The 20,065-nt window shown below is 43.1% G+C and overlaps 1 protein-coding gene across 1 annotated transcript in view; it reads left to right on the top strand.

Moving 5' to 3' along the window:
* Nucleotides 1–20,065, top strand: part of crb1 (crumbs cell polarity complex component 1) — a 155,254-nt gene that overhangs the window by 31,130 nt on the left and 104,059 nt on the right. The window contains exon 2 of the mRNA XM_072274555.1: nucleotides 1,740–2,324. Within this exon, the coding sequence (XP_072130656.1) occupies nucleotides 1,740–2,324 (585 nt within the window). The remainder of the gene's footprint in view (nucleotides 1–1,739; nucleotides 2,325–20,065) is intronic.

The raw sequence follows: 20,065 nt of genomic DNA, 5'->3' as shown, positions 1-20,065 counted from the left end.
GAGACATGCTTGATGAGGTGAGCTATTGAAAGAAAAGAAAAGTATTCTCCACTTCCAGTTGCTCAAGGAGCAGAGATGACAGAATTTAGCACTGCTGTGGCAATGACAAATACAGGCTCCTGAGCGTTCTTGTCCAAGCCTCAATGTTTTCTATGTTTGATTTCCTTTTAGTTTTGTTTACACAATTTGTTTTATTTTCTGCATATTGGGTGTTAGATGGTCTTTTTTAAATGGGTTCTATTGAGTTTCGTTTTTTTGTGGCTGCCTGTAAGGAGACAAATCTCAAGGCCGTATATAGAATATATATAGTTTGATAATAGGTGGACTTCGAAGTTTGGTTTCTTCCCATATCTCATGGATGTGTTAATTGGTATTGTAATTGGCCGTTCTAAATTTCACCTCATGTAGTAATATTTGTTAGGACTTGAGAAGGTAAGGAGGATAGAATGAAATAGGATGTGTGTTTGACAGTCAGCGTGAACTAGGTGAGCCAAAGGACCCATTTCTATGCTGCCTATCTCCACGAGCTGTTAACATCTGTGGTTGCGAGGTATTGTGATATTCTGCAGCTTTTGTGCATCCTAAAAGCTCTTCAAATAACACCAGAACATCTGTAGGACAAAGGGAATTATGGAAACTGCAGATATTGAGCGTCATGTATATGATGTTTTGGGGTAGCAGCTAGTTCTGTACAGGAACAGATTTATCACTGGGATGTTGGCACACATGAAGTCTTCAGTTTAGAATACTCCCCAGACTGGGAATCCCTGCTGCACACAAGAATTGAAAGGCTCTTTTATGTCACAGGCTGCTTTCTAGCATTCTTTATTACTGTGTCGGTGCCCTGACTGATGCAAATGAGCACAGCGACAGAGACCTCTTGTGTTCACTGCAGACATGAAAGCTATTATGCAGCTGTTAACTTTACAGACTTAACCCAGGGCTGTCATTGTCCTGGAAGTGGTGCCACAGCCTGGGCATGGTTTATAGGACCCCTACATGCTTCTGAATCAAATCTAAAAACAGCAGGCTCCTGAATGCACTGGAAAGATACCAATATCTGTATATTCGCAAAATCCTCCAAATTCACTGGAAGAATAAGCAGACTAATGTGAGCGTCCCTGTCCGGCCAACATGTCCTACATTGAGTCTCTAGTTACTCTCAGTCTGCTATGTTGGGCAGGCCAAGTCATTCCCATGCCTGACTCCAGACTCCCATAATGCGCTATTCCTTTTTCTTCCTGACATGTGAGGAGATGAGCAGCTGAATAGAGGAAAGGATTCAAGGCTGTGCTCAAATCTTCCTTCATGAAATGCAGCACCCTGCCTTGCCCCTGGCCCAAGACCTCCTTAAGTGGAGAGGGTCCTGTTGGGATGTTATTGAGAACCTCGAGGCCAAGCATCAGGGACACACAGAAGCCTTTCGGAAGGATTGCTTCACCTCAGTCACTCACCAAGCTCACCTATAGAAGAGTCTGCAGTTCCCGCATTAATCTCATCAGACATCTCAGAACCCATGAAACCAGAGTGGATGTAAATTGTCCTTGATTCTGAGGGCCTGCCTGAAAGACTAGTGTAGTACTGTATATGGACTAACTTAATCAAATGTTACTTCCTAAAAAAGTGCATACTTTTAAGTGAACTCCTTGCAATTTGAAATCAAAGGGCTTGCTTGCTTTGCTGTAACTTGTGATCATGTTTGACGACTAACTTGGTCTTTCTTTTGCTTGCTTCCTTAGGTTTATGTTTTGCTGCAATTCTTAACAAGTGCCTCTCCAGCCCTTGCAAAAACAATGCGACCTGCGAGGACCTTATTGATGACTATATTTGCCACTGTCCAATGATACCTGTGGCATTCACAGGAAAGAACTGTGAGGAACTGTTCGATGTTTGTACATCATATCCCTGTCAACACAACGCAACATGCAAGAGCATTTTGGGTACCACTGACTTCTCTTGTGATTGCCCTCCCGATCGTACTGGGACCAGCTGCGAAAGTTACATTAACAAGTGTGCCAGCGCTCCCTGCTTGAATGGTGCCATCTGTTTGCACAATGCCACTGGCTATAGCTGTGTTTGCCCTCCAGGTTACACAGGCACTGACTGTGGAACCAGTGTGAATGAATGTGCACCAAATCCATGTGAAAACGGAGCTGTGTGTAAGGACAAGCTTAATGGATTTTCCTGCTTCTGTGTGCCTGGGTACCAGGGCAAACTGTGTGAGATTGAAGTCAATGAGTGTGCTTCAGAACCCTGCAGAAATGAATCTACCTGCATGAATGGAATTGACAAGTACACCTGCATCTGCCCACCTGGCTTGACAGGTAAAAAGCACGTTCTGGGTTTGTCTGAGCATCACTTGATAAATCACCTGCAAGGGACAAATAAACTCTTCCAACTGAGTACAGGTCAATTTTAATCAAAGTTTCGACGACAGACTCGGCCATCTTCATTGGGGATGGTGCCTAGCCACGTCTAGTCCAATGGTATAGTTACCCTCATTATCCATTCCACTGTCCTACCTTGTTTACAATTGAATTCCAGTTCTTAATCACCTTTGTTAACATTAGTTTTCTCTAGTTTTAGTTCAATGACTTCCTTCACTAGGTGTTCACAAAAGCCACTGGCATGACACAGTAGTTTTATGCCATCAAAGTCAATCCTATGGCCATTGCAAATGCAGTGATCTGCTACTGCCAATTTCTCTGGGTAACCCCAAACCGATACACAATTACAGCGTATATCGGCCAGAAGTACCCACAGCACGGAGCGCAAGAGGTGTATCTGTTAGGGTTACCCAGAGAAACAATTTCATCCAACGTCTTGCTTGCTGGCTTTTCAGGAGTTACTAAGTTGCGTAAGAGCTTGTGCGTTTTAACACCAATTAAGCTCAGAAGTGTGGCGGCTTTCTTTTCCTCATCCGTATTACAATACAGTTCAACCCTCATGGCATACGATTTCCAGTTCTCATTAGCACTATCAAATTCATCAACTTTCCGGACTAAGAACACCATCACATCATTTTCACCTTAACTTATCTTGTTGTGCGTCTCTCACCATGTATCACGTACTATCACACCCACATACCTTTGTTCGCATCTATGCCGGCCTTCTCCGAACTGACTCACTATTTCCTCTCACTGTCTCTCTCCGAGTTCTGTCCTCTCGTAACAGTCGGTGCACTTGGTATGTCCTTGCTCTTTCTCCACACTTCTGAAAATATTAATCCATGTCCATGTTACAATATGTGGTTTGGACTGAAGGAAAAAAAAAGTGGCTGAAGTCGCTTAGCACTTTCATGCAAGGGCATTTATAATGTGTGTCAAAAATCAAGCTTACAAAAATTAGTGAAAAGAAAACAACCAATATTTACAGAAAGATTTCTACCGGAAAATACAATAAATAGCTCCATACTTTGTCCAGTGTGAACTTTGGCAGCTCTTTCTCTTCCCGCTACTGAAAGTGATCTGCACTTTTTTTAGACACCAGAATATACCATCTTTAATTACCTACAAAGTTAACGTAAGACTACACATGGATTAAAATACAATGCACCCCACAATGTAGTCGCAATCATATTACCAAATCAACAGAAGTATCTACCTTAAATGCAGTATACGAACAATACACACATTTACACATCCCCATTACTAAAGAAATTGATTATTTCATCGTGTATGGAGGGAAAGGCACCATGAAGCCAAACCCTTTAGGACCCATTATTGGAATATACTGGGGAAGACATTGAAGTGTGCATACTCAAGTCAACCACAGCAGCATGACAAGGGGGTGGGTGGGTGTGAGTGTGCGTGTGTGCGCGGTTGTAAATGTAAGGAGTGTGTTTATCTAGCACTCGCTGTCACAGTCCAATTGCCTTTTTAGAGCTAATATTGAATCTCTTTCCATTATTCCATCAAGCGCTGCATTCCATATCAACTTTAGTGCAGTACCTTATGAAACCTCTATGCATTGTACCGATGCCCAGTCTGGAGGCTTGATATATTTAAAGCACAGTGGAAGATCAATTGTTAATAAAGAATGTTTAGTCACTCAGATCATAGATATTCAAACTTTCTCTTATTTGGAACTTTGAGGATTTTTTAAAATTTAATTCTATTGGGACTGCAGGCAGGATCTGCCATTCTCTTCGTTATTTTAGGAATGTATCATCAAACGATAATAGCTAAAAAGCATTAAAAGGCAATACAAAACTTTGTGACATTCAAATGATGTCATTTAGCTAGAAAAGATGTAAAAAAGATTCATAAGCATGTTATCAGGACTGAAGGGTTTGAGGTACGAGGAGAGTCTGAATACGCTGGGGCATAGTTTCCTCAGTATAGAAGGCTGAGAGGTGATCTTGTAGACTAAGCCAAGAGGCATAGGTAAGGTGAATGGTTACTATCTTTTCCCACCTGAATAGGAGAGCCAGAAATTCGAGGGCATAGATTTAAGGTGAGAGGGAAATGATTTAAAGGAAAGCCGAGGGGTAATTTTATCTACACAGAGGCTGGTATGTATGTGGAATGAGTTGCCAGAGGAAAAGCTGGAGGTTGTCACAATTACAAAGTTTAAAAGACATTTGAATGGGTATAAGGATACAAAAGGTTTATGGCCAAGCAGAGGCAATTGAGACAAATGGGATTCCTGTTTGCAATTTGGTCAGCTTGGAAGTGTTATTTGAACAGATTTTAGGAATTAACTTTCTGTGTGCTGTATAACTCTGATTTCAAAAATAAAGAGTATTGGAAAGGAATTTACTGCTACCTTTAGAATCACATGGTAATGCATGATGTTCCTCATCCCCATGGCACACCCCAGTAATTGTCTGTTGTCAGTGATTAATTCTGGTTGAAAGGAGCCTAGGGTAGAGTTTACGCCTTCATTCTCGTGACTCTATTTGTAACTAAGCCCATATTCATCATTTTCCGTCAAGAATGCAGGATACCTTCAGTTAACCTGGTATCTTACAATAAATACTTCAAAAAAAAAATGAGTGAAGAAAACAGAATAATTTATTTATTCCAGTTACAAATTCACTAAGGTGCACATTTTTAACTCGGTTGAAGGCAGCATATAAATGCAGGTGGTCACAGAAAGCATACCATTTAGCAAATAGAATATTGATTCTGGAAGTTAATGCATGTGAACAAAACTCCAGCAACAGTACACCAAGGCTTGCCTATTATCATGAAATGAATTGCACATTTTAAGCGTTGACAAATTATACAAACTTCAAGGAGCAAAGATAATACAGCAACTAAGGGCAAACCAGGTGTATGGGTTTCAAAGACTCAAAATGTAGCTGGTGTATAATGAATATGTTAATTTCAATGAAGCTAGAACTGATGATGATGTTGCTTAAGCTAATATAATTAAAATAAAGCATATTTAGAGCTATGGCCATATTTGCATTTTATGTGTCACTGAATCTACATGGATAGGAAATTACCTCATACAAATTATATACAATTGTTGCTAATTTGGTGCATTAAGACAGAATTTTAAGTATCTTATATTTTCTTTGTTCAATGCTGCTATTTTTCTGGTAAGTACCAAGAGTGTCTGTCACGCTGGTCCCTGAGGCACAGTCATAATAATTTAGCTTATGTGAATGAGAATAAAAGAGAGAAAAGCACCTCAAGGTTCTGAACAGGATCTTTACCGGGGACACAGAGCCACATATTTGGTCAGATGACCTCAATCTTGGTCAATGAAGTTAGACAAGAACCAAAGAGATATTCAGGTCGGGATTTGACATAGGACACAACACATAGAACAATATAGCACAGAAACAGGCCCTTCAGCCCCCAATATCTGCATCCAACAAGATGCCAAATTAAAGGAGTTAAACTACATCCCTCCATTCCTAAATGTTTAAGTGTTTAACAGCCTCTTAAATGCTGTTGTCACATCTACCTCTACCAGTCCCTCCAACAGCTCATTCTGAGTATCTACCATTCTCTGTATGAAATAAAATCGTGTCCACATATCCTCTTTAACTTCCCTTCTCAACTTAAATCAAGGGTTCCTAACCTGGCGCTCACAGGCCCCTTGATTAATAGTAGGGGTCCAAAAGATTGTGAACCCCTGACTTAAATGTATGTCCTCTTGTACTTGACATTTCTACTCTGAGAATAACTATTTTGACTGGCCACCTTGTCTATGTGTCTTATAATCTTAGAAACTTCTAGCAGGTACTCCAGAGAAAACAACTCATGTCTGACAAACTTCTCATTTTAGCTCATACCTTTTAATCTGGACAGCATCTAGCTAAAACTGATCTGCACTCTTCCAAAGTATCCACATCCTTCCTGGTCTCGGGCAACCAGATTTCACACAATGCTCCAAATGTTGCCCAGCAAAGTTCTATGTAGATCTTTGGGCTTGTGCTTCAGGATGGCGATGGGGTGTGTGGATTGAAGGCAGGGATATCAATGATGAAGAAATTAAATTCAGAGATGCCAAGGAGCTGGAACTAGAAAAGTGGATTCACTTCTGGAGAGTATTGAAATTTGGATGTTGGGTGAGATGAGTGTGCATTAGGCTCTGCAGCAATTTATGGGAAGTAATTATGACTTTGATTAATTATGTCAAATGGATGACAATAGTAACACTCAGTCATACATCATATCCCAATCTAAGTTTCCATTTACTGCCTATTGTCACATTTCATTGAACATTGGATTGGAGCTCATTGGTCTAGTGACCCACCTGGAATCTCTATCCATGGTCGCTCACACAGCTGCACACATCCAGATATAGGGGCCAATTCCTGCAATTGTTTACTTCCTAGAGAAGAGCAGGGTGATTTCAGTCACATCAGAACCTCTGATTGTGCCGTGAGGAGATCAAGCTCCGGAAACATGCCAGAAAGCTTTGAAAATCATCAAAGCCCCAATGTCAGTATTCAGAGACATGTAAAAGGTATCAGCTGAAGGCAAAAGCTAAAATTAGCAGTTTTTTTTAAAATGTTGTTTAGTAAGAATATTTATATTTTTCTAACAATCAGAAGCAGAATTAAAAGCAAGCCATTTCTCTGAAAACAAAATGAAACTTGGCTTCTGATAACCAAAATCCTCACTGCCCCCCTTTGAAGTCAAGAGGATCTTGGATCTCAGGTGATTCTGAACTGCTGCAGGATCTGCATTAAGTATTGTAAAACACTGGATTAATGTCGGGAAGGTAAAATGACAATTTAACTCAGTCTGAGCTTGTAGGGTGTGGAGTGCCTGTGCATGGTAAACAGTGTAGGTCTGTTAATGTCTAATGTTTGTTGATAGCAGCTGGGTTCTTTCTTAGTGTCAGGTGCCATTAACATGAGGATGCCAGTTATGACTAAATGTCTGTTGGTTATTTTGAGTGCAAGGTTGATGGATTCTTTTTTAGTGTCTGTCAAATTAGCTTGATTGATGTTTTTTTTTTGGATTTCGGCTTATTCTTTATATGCTCAAAGCATTGGTGGCAAGTGGATGAGGAGTGACCAGTACAATGTCTAATTGCTTTATGAGGGTATGCTGAACACTGTGTCGATGGACACAGGATGTGTTTGAAAAAAGGACAGGCTGTGTTGAGACAAAGGTTCAAAGAGTTTGTCTGTCTTTGTGTATCTCACTGTACTTGTGAAACTCTTATTTATTGGGGTGCCCTTCCTGGTTTTGTTGGAATTCAACCACGAGCCAGAAACCATGATCAGTGCTTCTACCCGAGGGTCATTTCACAAGTGAGTCAGAATTCAGGTTTCCCCCGACAACCGCAACAATCAAGTGCTGACAAAGAATCGCGAGCCCTGAAATCTTTGTGACTTGCTATATAATATTTTGTGTGGTTTATTTCTGCTTTCTCTTTCATGATAATAAATTGGGCTTGGGTTAGTTTGTTGTGCTTGTACGCTTACGTCACACTCCAGGAGTCACATTCACATCCCCATCTACATCAACGGAACCGTAGTGGAGCAGGTATCGAGCTTCAAATTCCTTGGTGTCCACATTTCCGAGGATCTCACCTGGTCCCTGAACTCCTCCATCCTGATCAAAAAGGCGCAACAGCGCCTTTATTTCCTGCAGAACATCAAGAAAGCTCACCTCTGTCCCAGGATACTGACGGACTTTTATCGCTGTACCATTGAGAGCATACTCACCAACTGCATCTCAGTGTGGTATGGCAATAGTCCTGTATCGGACCGCAAAGCACTCCAGTGTGTGGTGAAAACTGCCCAGCGGATTATCAGCACCCAGTTGCCCACCATTGAGAACATCTACCATAAACACTGCCTGGGCAGGGCGAAAAGCATTATCAGGGATGCATCTCACCCTAATCATGGACTTTTTACTCTCCTTCCATCCAGTAGGCGCTACAGGAGCCTCTGCTCCCGCACCAGCAGGCACAGGAACAGCTTCTTCCCTGAGGCTGTGACACTGCTGAACCTCACATCACAGCGCTAAGCAGTATTACATCCATATTGTACTGTCTCAGTACTTTTATATTTGTGTGCTGTAGCACTTTTTTTATTCGCAGTTATTTTGTAAATAACACTATTCTTTGCAATTCTGGTCAGATGCTAAATGCATTTCATTGACTTTGTATCTGTACTCGGCACAAGACAATAAAGTTGAATCTAATCTAATTACTACCCCATATAATGGACATCCGAACTGTCTAGGTGTGATTAACCTGGCCTTTTGTGTAATCCTATGGTGCCATGAGCAGGGTCCATCCAGCAATATGTGGAGGTGGATAAGCAAGTCGATCGATATGGTAACCAGGTCCCCGAATGGGTGGATAACTCGGAAGGTTTTGGATCTTTGGCTAATGACCTGGTCCTCCCAGATGCTGGGAGAACGCACTTGCTGAATTGGCTGACATAAGTTTCCGTATGTAGTATCACAATGCCTTAAGCATATAGACTTCCCCTCTAAGAGGGATATTTTATGACTGCATTGCAGCAGTGAGTTATTAAAACAACTGAATCCCCTGAGGAAAATAAGCGACTGCAGCGTGAGTTGGCCCCTGAGTTCTCAGAACTCTATCTTAAGTGACGCGCCGCGGGCAGGGCAGGGGCGCACTAAATGTTCTGAGCCTAAACAAATTGCTGTGGCTGATGGGGTTATCTGGGAGATTGGGTGAGATGGAAATACTGTTATCGAGGCGTGTAAACGTTAAAGGAGGAACGCCGGAACGCTGATGAACAAAATCAAACTTACTTCCCATAAATTGTCCCTGGAAAAGCCCCATGGAAGCTATTTCATCCCTTTGTGGTATGGCAATACAATCTGCCATTTATAATAACAATGACTTTAACGACCCTGAGGCTGCCCTTTTTCCCTCGGTATGTTCATCTGATTGATGGAACGGGGACCCTCACGGTGGTGAGGCATCTTGCTGGCTCTGTTAGGGCAAGCTGAAATGTAGATTAGGAACGGGTGCAGGTTAAAGCTGCTCTTAAATCTCGGCAGCAGCAAGGGCAATCTGAGCAAATGATAAATGGAACTAGGAGTGCCTCAAAACAACTTGATGACTGCGCCTCAGCAGTTTGTATCAGAGACCCTCTTCCCGATTTATAAGAAAGGGAATGTTTCTATTCCTGCTGAAGGCAGGGCTGGATAAGGAAGAAAATGATGGTGTACCTTCTGGCATTCTTTATGTGCTATACCATGAGCACGTGATCCAGGTGGGTTGCATTCAATAGTCGAAAGGGACTGGTCGCCCTTCTGGCCCCCACACAGGAATGTGATGTTGATCCCAAAAGAAGGATGTTTCCCAGTTACATCCGGACTTGGGACAACTGAACCCTGGATGGCAGCTTACTCAACCCATCGTCTAGGGCTTTGGCCAGGGCGCTGGAACTGCCACTGTTGCTATGACAACTCCAAAGGGAGACACGAGGTGGTAGGTACCTATTACCCTTCGGTGGTCACAGGCGAGCGAGTGTAAATTCAGGGATATGGCGGATCGGTTAAGGATACTGTATGAACAAAGGTCCGTCTGCTGTTGGTGAGGGAAGTCCTCGGTCTGTCCCTGTGCTCATCTCCCAGGTACCTGACAACATTTTAGGAATTGATTGGTTAACAGGAACCTCTATCATGACACCCTTTGGCAAATTTACTTTTGGTATTCGGACGGTGACCATTCTGGTTGGAAAGGCAAGGAGCGAACCTGTCTTTATACTCTTGCCATTGCAAATAGTAGTTGCCAAGCAATATTATCTCCTGGGAGGAAATCGGTGAAACAGCCGAGTCCCTTTTAAACCTAGGGGTTCTTCCCATTATAATGGCCCTATTTGGCTATTTTGGAAACCTGATGGTTTATTGCATATAATCCTTGATTATTGTCAGTTAAATCAGTTTGCCCGTGAAATCAGTTCTCCCCTCTGCTGCTCACAGCTGTTTCAGCCACTATGACCCAGACGGAGACGGAGTTAAGAAGGCTCTAAACGGCGACTCCTTTGTTTGCATCTTCGGAAACAGCTCGACTTTCATCTTTAATATCTTTATTTTTCCCTTTCAGGGTTCTTTCGAAGTCCCTGACCTGAAGTTACATGCTGACTTCGGTTCTTTGCAGGAATGGGATCTGTTCTCGGGGTTTCAGGACTGACCGTTGTTCGGCATGCCAAGGATTCGGCCTGAGAGTCCGGCTCGTATTTGGAAGCCTAAGATCTCAGGACTCTGGAGACAGGCAGATCGAGGGTCGGTGTCATGGCACGAGACCTGTGTGTCGTCGGGGAAGTCGTAAAATCTACTGCTGTGTGCCCAAAGACCTGAGATCTTTGTGATCTTCAGGCACAGAGGACTCGAAAAAAGCGACGTAACGGACTTCTAACATCATAAACCAGCAAGTTGTTTGTTATGTCTCCCCGCTCGTTGGGAAATGGAGACGTCTCCCTCTCCCTTATTAGGGAGAGAGAGAACCTGTGGTATGTCGAATGCTGGGTGAAACGCAAAGTCTTTGGGGTAACTGCAAGTCTGCGTCTTTGCTATTGCTTTGCTCACTCTTGACTGCTCGGTGGTGGTGCTGATGCTTTTTCTGCGGTGGAGGGAGGGGGATCGTTGCTCGCTGCCGCTTACGCACAAGAGGGGGGAGCTGGGGTGGACTTTGGGGTTCTCACATTTAACTGTCATTCATTCTTTGGGGCACTTCCCTGTTTTCGTGGAGGTTTGCGAAGTACAAACTGTAAAAGCATTTCAGGATGTATATTGTATACACTTCTCTGACATTAAATTGCACCTTTGAACCTTTGATTAAGGACCTTTCTCGGAGACTGACGGTTATTGTGCTGTTACTGATTTGGCTAATGCCTTCTTCTCCATCCCTGTTGCTGAACAGTCCCAAGATCAGTTTGCATTCACATGGAATGGCCTTTAGTACACCTTTACACAACTTCCCCAGGTATATGTCCATAGTCCTACTATTTGCCATAGTGTGGTGGCATGGAATATGTGCGAATGTGTCCTATTCCCCAGCATTAAAGTAGCTCACTGTATAGATGATGTAGTATCGTGGAGGTCCTCTGAGGAGGAGGTTTCTGAAGGCCTTAATACTTTGACTGAGCACATGCGATTGAGGAGATGAGAAATTAACCCCGATAAAATACAGGGCCCAGCTATGACTATGCATTTTCTGGGAATACAATGGATTAAGGAAGATAGGATAATTCCCGATAAGGTCAGAAATGAGTTCCTAGGCATAGCACCCCCTATGGCAAAACAAGAAGCCCAATACTTTGTTTGCCTTTTGGGATACTGGCAGCGACACATACTCCGTTTGGCTATGCGCTTCCAACTGTGTGTGCTGTGACTAGAAAGAAGTTTACTTCCGTATGGGGCCTCAAGCAGCAATCAGCATTTGAGGCTGCAGGGGAGGCCATCACAGCAGCCTTACCCCGTGTCTTCATCGAGAGGGCTTACCATATGATCTGCAAGAAGATGTGGCTGTCTGGAGCCTCTGACAGAGGTATGGAGGAAAGAACATGCCTCTCAGTTTCTGATTCCAGAAACTTTCTGATGCTGCCACCAGATACATTGCACTTCAGAAAAAAAACTTTTTGCCTCCTACTGGGCTTTGATAGAAACTGAAACAAAGATGGGAGATTCTCTTGTCCCTTTCAGCTCTGACCTTCCCTTTATGGGATGGGTCCTCTCTGACACACTCATCCATAAGGTAGGGTGTACAGAGCAGAGTTCGTTTCTCAAGTGGAAGTGGTATATTTCTGAATGAGCATCAAAGGGACGGGACAGAATTCATAAGATACATGAACTGGTTGCTGAGCCCCACGGGCAGCACCACCCGTGCCTGAAGCTGCCTTGGTCGATGCCCAGCCCGTTGGGTGGGGTGTTCCCTTTGATCTTCTGACTGCTGCTCAGCAGCAGCACACCTGGTTCAAAGATCCAACTTAATGTCAGAGAAATGTATACAATATACATCCTGAAATGCTTTTTCTTTGCAAACATCCACAAAAACGGAGGAGTGCCCCAAAGAATGAACGACAGTTAAACGTAAGAGCCACAAAGTCCCCCACCCCGAGCTCTCCTCCCTCTCATAAATAGTGGCAACAAGCAACAATCCCTCCTCCTCCCAACAGCAAATAAAAGCATAAGCACCCACCACCAAGCACTCAAGCATGAGCAAAGCAATAGCAAAGACACAGACTTGCAGTTACCCCAAGGACTTCACATTTCACCCAGCATTTGACATACCACAGGCTCTCTCTCTCCCTAATAAGGGAGAAAGAGGTGTCTCCATTTTCACAGCGAGCGGGGAGATATAAAACACAACTCACTGGTTTACGATGTTGAAAGTCCATTATGTCGCTTCTTCCGAGTTCTGTTCCCAAAGATCTCGGGTCTTTGGGCACACAGCAGTAGATTTTTCGACTCCCCTGATGACACACAGGTCTCCTGCCATGACACCGAACCTCTATCCACCTGTCTCCTGAGCTCCGAGATCTTAGGCTTCCAAATCCGAGCTGGCCTCTCAGGCCGAATCCTTGGTGTGCCGGACAATGGCCAGACCTGAAACCTTGAGAACGGGTCCCGCAAAGAACCGAAGTCTGCATGTAACTCCAGGTCAGGGTCTTCAAAAGAACCTCGATAGGGAAAAATAAAGATATTAAAGATGGAAATAGAGTCGTTTCCAAAGATACAAGCAAAGGAGTTGCTGTTTAGCGCCATCTTAACTTGGGTGTTGGCGCATGGCCAAGTGGTTAAGGTGTATATCTAAGTGATTTGAAGGTCGCTAGTTCGAGCCTTGGCTAAGGCAGCGTGTGTGTCCTTGAGCAAGGCACTTAACCATACATTGCTTTGTGACGATACCAGTGCCAAGCTGTATGGGTCCTAATGCCCTTCCCTTGGACAACATCGGTGGCGTGGAGAGGGGAGACTTGCAGCATAGGCAACTGCTGGTCTTCCATACAACCTTGCCCAGGCCTGCGCCCTGGAAACCTTCCAAGGCGCAAGTCCATGGTGTCATGAGACTAATGGATGCCTATAACTTTGCTTCACCGCTGACCCTGCGACATGGAAGAATGGTCGTCGCTGTGGAAGTTTGCTGCTTTTCACCCTCTCACCCAGCCATTTCTGAAGAAGGAAGGCCCTGAGGGGTCGAGTCAATAGGCAGAGCTTGTAGCAGTGCAGACTGTCTTTATGTGTGAAACCAAAGACGTCCATATTAATACCGAATCCTGAGCTGTTGCTCATGGACTTGCTGTCAGGTTGCCCCGGTGGAACCAACAGCCTTATACTATCATGGGGCATCTCTTATGGGTAGTGGAGTTGTGGAGGGACATTTGGAACTGATCATCGCATGCTACCAGCAACACACACAAAATGCTGGAGGAAGTCAGCAGGCCAGGCAGCATCTATGGAAAAGAGTAGTCAATGTTTTGGGCCAAGACCCTTCATCAGGACTGGAGAAAGAAGGCAGGAGTCAGAGCAAGAAGTTCGGGGGGGTTGGAGGAAGAACCACAAGGTGATAGGTGAAACGGGGGTGGGGGTGGGGGGGCAGTGAAGTATAGAGCTGGGAGGTCAATTGGTGAAAGAGATACAGGGCTGGAGAAGGGGGATCTGATAGGAGAGGACAGAAGGCCATGGAAGAAAGGGAAGGGGGAAGAGCACCTGAGGGAGGTGATGGGAAGGTAACGTGAGAGAGAGAAGTGGGAATGGGGAATGATGGGAGGTGGGAGGTGGCCATGAGAAATCAATGTTCATGCCATCAGGTTGGAGGCTACCAAAATGGAATACCAGGAGTTGGGTGTTGCTCCTTCAACCTGAGTGTGGCCTCATCAAGACAGTAGAGAGGGCCATAGACTGATATGTCGGAATGGGAATGGTAAGTGGAATTAAGTGGATGGCCAGTGGGAGATCCCACTTTTTCTGGTGGATGGAGTGTAGGTGCTCAGTGAAATGGTCTCCAAATCTACGTCGGGTCTCACCAATATACAAGAGACCACAATGGGAGCACTGGATACAGTAGATGACCCCAACAGTCTCACAGGTGATGTGACACCTCACTGGGAAAGACTGTTTGGGACCCTGAATGGTAGTGAGGGAGGAGGTGTAGGGGCAGGTGCAGCACTTGTTCAGCTTGCAAGGATAAGTGCCAGGAGGGAGATCATTCAGGAGGGACGAATGGACAAGGGAGTCCCATAGGGAGCAATCTCTGCAGAAAGCAGAAAGTGGGAGGAGGGAAAGATATGCTTGGTGGATGGCAGAAGTTACAGAGGATTATATGCTGGATGCAGAGGCTGGTGAGGATGAGGAACTCTATTCCTGGGGGAGTGGCTGGAGGATGGGGTGAGGGCAGACATGCACAAAATGGAAGTGATATAGTTGAGGGGAGCATTGATGGTGGAGGAAGGGAAGCCTCTTTCTTTGAAAAAGGAGGACATCTCCTTAGTTCTAGAATGAAAAGCCTCATTCTGAGAGCAGATGCGACAGAGACGGAGGAACTGAGGGAAGAGGATGGCATTTTTACAAGTAACAGGGTGGGAAGGGGTATAGTTCATTTTAATACCACTTCCTATTCCCATTCTGACATGTCAGTCCATGGGCCTCCTGTACTGTTGCAATGAGATCACACTCATGTTAGAGGAGCAACACCTTATATTCCGTCTGGGCAGCCTCCAACCTGATGGCATGAACATCGATTTCTCAACCTTCCACTAATGCACCCCCCTCACCATTCCCCATTCCCATTTTCCTTGCCCATCACCTCCCTCTGGTGCTCCCCCCTTCCCTTTCTTTCTTCCATGGCCTTCTGTCCTATCAGATTCCCCTTTCTCCAGTCCTTTATCTCTTTCACCGGTTGACTTTCCAGCTCTTTACTTCACCCTTCCTCCCCTCCCAGTTTCACCTATCACCTACTATCTTGTATTTCTTCCTCCCCTCCCACCACCTTCTTACTCTGACATCTCATCTGTTTTTCTCCAGTTCAGATGAAAGGTCTCAGCCTGAAATGTCAACTGCACTCTTTTCCATAGATGCTGCCTGGCTGCTGAATTCTTCCAGCATTTTATGTGCATTGCCTGTATAACCCAGATTAATTAAACCCAAAGATGTAATGTTAGAGGGTTCCACCTGCGGAGGGATTAAAACGAGGCTTACCGATTTTTTAAAAAAAGAGAATTTTGGAAAAAAAACACTCTGCAAGAGAGGTGTGGCTGATGCAGGCACAGATAAGGAGAGAAACGAAGGACCAATTAGAAGCTGAAGACAGGAACTGTTAAGAGTGGAATTAGTAGTGAGTATCTTTACCCTACTAACTTGAAAACCTCAAGATGAAACCCCTGGGGGAGGAGACAATAGCGATAAATATTTATTGAAGCTATGGCTATAAGACGCAGCAGTTATAATGAGAGAGTATCGGCAGAGACGAGTGTCCAAAATCCCTACCATGTAATTGGGAATTAGTTCTGCAAAATCATACCAAGGGATTTGGTCAAGTTTTTGTACAAGTTTGTGAACTGACTTTCCATGGACGATCAACTATTTCATCCAACGAAACAAGATGGCGAGCCACCCACAATCGACAAACCAGCGCAGGAACGAAATGTATAATGACACAAAGGATTTAATATGGTTTGATGTTTAAGTTTATTTTCATTAGAAGAATCCGAATTTGATTTTCTGGAAGAACTGATCATTTTTGCAAAGACTTTGATAGAATGAGATTTAGTTTGTTTAAAAGTGGTGATGTCGGAGAACTATCGTGAAAGGAGTAAAACTGTGTCTTTATAAATTTTGAATTTGAATTTAAACTTGTAGATATACTGCCTGGAACTGAAACTGAAGTTAACTAATACTTAAGAATAGGAATTATAGTTGGTTTCCTAACTAACTAGGGATAAGTAAAAAGGAAAGCTTAGTCTGTAAACTTTTAAATAGGGAGTAATACCAGATCTAATTAGGTAGAGAGATTAGAGTAATAAAGGAATCTCATTGATTCTAATTAAAAAGGAATCTGTTTTGGGTTGATATCTAAGACTTGGACCCTAAACAGAATGTTGGAATTTTGAATTGTTCTTGCTCACGTAAATATTTTGTACATATTGTTCTTTTTCTTATAAACAAATCTTACCTCCAGAAGTGTGTGGTTTCTGTTCACTGCCTCCTTCCGATACCTAGAATCTTCTGATGGCCTACTAGCACCTAGTGCAATTTGATTTTCTCAAAGAGTGCGGTGACTAGTCACACGCGATAAGACTGGTGCTACACAGGTGTTATACTTGGATTTCCAGCATCTGTAGATCTCCTCTTGTTTGTGATTGCATGTTACCATTACAGCTTACCATGGCATCGCCTAATTGAAAGCTAATTTGCTGATGACAAGAATTAACATTCCTGACAAACTTGCTTGTGTTGGCACAGTGACATTTAGCCCTCAGCCTCAAATACCAATATTGCCACTTGCTCGGTGAGCTCATGAGTCTTCTGGTCACTTGGGGGTACAAGGTACCATGGAGTGGTCTAGGCAGCAGGGATTATTCCTTCTCACAGATATAACTCAGACAGCAGTGGGGAAGTGTGAGCTATGTTCAGAAATTAAGGACCAATAGCTTTTAAAATGACCCTTGGCTGCCATTCACCTTGGGCTTGCTCCTGCTCAGACTTGGCAAGTAGATTAATTCGATCTCCTTCCTTTACAGAAGCGATACCAGTACCGGCTCACCATGGTGGACACTTATCCTGTTCTTTTGATAGCAAACCCTACTTTAAAGCTAATCAGGATGGTACCCTTAGGGGATTAGAAACCTTATTTCTGTATACAGCGATACCCTCGAAATTCAATCCGACACTGGTTCGCACTTTTTGCATTCTAGGGTACAAGAGGGAACTGTCTCTAATGGTCTTCCATATCTCCTATTATACTCAGGCCTGTAATCTGATTGAACGAATGAATGGCCTATCAAAACATCAAATTTGTTTACTTACTTCTGTCCATACCTTATCTGGATGGTCACCTGTGCTTTGTATAACTTGAATAACTGCCGTTTGAAAGGAGGCACTCCCTTTTTGTGAGTAACAGAACAATCTTTCCCTTTTGTTTCTGATGGCAGAATTGAACGTACTGATAAAGAGCCAAGTCAGTTCTGCAAGGAGAGGGGGTATAGTATGGGTGACATACCCCTCTTCCCCTCCAGTGGAGGGTGCGATTATAGCTGACGGATGGGTTATAGCCATACTGGGTGATGGTATGAGGACAGACCTGTCTTGTGTGTGTGGATAAAGGTAACTTGACAAATGAACACATTTATGTCTCGCCGGTTTTATTTGTAAAGTTTCCTGCCAGAATGTTGCTTCGTTTTGTTTTAATACTTGTCTTGTGTTTTGTTGGATGTTGGACTTCTGTTCAGACCTGTCAGACCACTGAGAACCTTGCGATCGGTGAAAATTATATTATTGTTTCGGGAAAAACGTACACTTGTGATATATACTAACTGGGACCTGTAAGAGTGAGGGAATGTTGTAAACCTAGAGAGACTGGCCTCATATGACTTTTCCTGTGAAACAAGGAAAGTGCCAAAATGATTGTAATTTGAGTCTTCATAACTGATCAGAATGTGGTGTTTATAAATCCTACTTGTTCTGTTCAAATTGCCCCTTAGGGACAAGGGCATACATTTTAATGTTGAGATTAATCATTGGATATGTATAATTTTTCATATTTTAATAATCATTATAATATTAGTTTTAATCATCCAAGGGATAGTAATATGTATTCTTCATTTTAAGCAGAAGTGTTCTGTGTTCCTTTCACCTACCAGACACTTGAGGGGTAGATGTGGTGTATTACATTGTGTAAAAGATCAGATGAATGTCTGGAGGGTAAATGACAACTTAACTCTTTCTGAGCTTGCAGCATGTAGAGTCTCTGTACAAGGTTAACTATGTACGTCTGTTAATGTCTTATGTTTGTTAATAGCAGGTGGTCACTGAGAGTTGATGGATTCTTTCTTAGTGTCTGTTAAATTTGCTTGATGGATTCTTTTTTATGTAATATTAATGTTCTTTTGTAAGTGAAAGGAATGTTGTGTCCAAAATGTGGGGAGACCAATGGATGAGGAGTGACCATTACAATGTCTAATTGAGTTATGATGATATGCTGAATACTGTGTCGATGGACACAGGATGTGTATGAAAAAAAAACAGGCTGTGTTGAAACAAAAGATCAAAAAGCTTGATTGTCTCTGTACACTTCTCTCTGTGCTTGTGAAATTTGTATTTATTGATGTGCTCTCCCTGGTTTCATTGGACTTCGTCAATGGCCAGAAATTGCGATTGGTGCCTAGGATCCAGGGATGGTTTCATGAATGAGTCGGAATTTGAGTTCTGAACAGTAGCAATCAAGTGGTGACGAAGCATCATGAGCCCTGAAATCTTTGCGGAAATCTTTTTGACTTGCTACATAGTATTTTGTGTAGTTTACATGTGCTTTCTATTTTATGATAAATTAGATTTAATTTACTTTGTTGTGCTTGTATGCTTATAATCACATCTTCTGGGCACTTGAAACTTGGATCTGATCAACTCAGCCCATTACAGGATTTGAGAGAGAAGTACCCCTTTGTAAATACTGGGGAATCTCTTAGCAAGGTTGAACTCTACATGGAATTCAGTAATGGAGTGAGCCAACATGTTTGGTCTTGTATGTCTATCAGTAAAGCTTAGGCTTGCTCGTTTCAAGTTCCAAAGTGAGATATGGCATGGGAGCAGGCTGTTCAGCCCATTGAAAATGTATCAAACGTCAGCCATCCACTTCTGCTACTCCTGCGTAAATTCCATTTTTAATCATCTGGCATTCCCCAGATTCCATGATCCTACCACTTAACTGCACACTGGAGACAATTCTGTTTTTGGATGTGTGAAGATATTGGAACACTGGGAGGAGAACCATGCAGCCACAGGGAGAATGTCTGGGTTGTGAAAGGTTGAGATGGGGCTGCACTGTTGGGGATCAAATATTTGGATTTGTTAAGTTATCAGTAAAATGTTAAATGTTTTCATTGAAAATTAAATTGGTCAATGGGTATATGTATACCTGATATCGTTTCCAAAACCAACAAGCAAAGAATGCCCTGATGCTTCCTATTACACTGGTGCCAAGTCAGACTGCTAGAGCCTTTGTTTTCAAAGGCACCACATTGGCATGGCATAAACAAAAAAAGACAGAAAATGCTGTAAAAAAAACACAGCTGTTAAGGGAATCAATTAACACTCCAGACTGAAGATAGATATATCTGCTAGAAGATCTCATCCTGAAATGTCAACACCCCTTCATGTCAACAAGACTGACTTGTTGAGGTTTCCTAGCATTTTTCATGTTCCTTTCTGATTTGTAGCATCTGCACTTTTGAATTCTTAATTACCTTTGACACATTCAGGGTAGTTGAAGACTCACTGCTGTCTATGGGCTTTAAAGCTTGCAGTTCTATTTAAAAGTATTAATGTTAGCTAGCAAACTTTAGCCCCAGTTGTTGAAATTTCCACTGGAGGGAGTCACCGCTATAAGTCATCGTGTCTGCTTGATTGACAGAAAAATGACTTCCTCCTGCTGTTTTCCTTCCTTTCTCAGA

This window comes from Mobula birostris, chromosome 12, assembly GCF_030028105.1.
Source record: "Mobula birostris isolate sMobBir1 chromosome 12, sMobBir1.hap1, whole genome shotgun sequence".
Taxonomy (NCBI): domain Eukaryota; kingdom Metazoa; phylum Chordata; class Chondrichthyes; order Myliobatiformes; family Myliobatidae; genus Mobula; species Mobula birostris.
The sequence above is the reverse complement of the archived record's forward strand: the minus strand, read 5'-3'. Positions and strand labels throughout refer to the sequence as shown.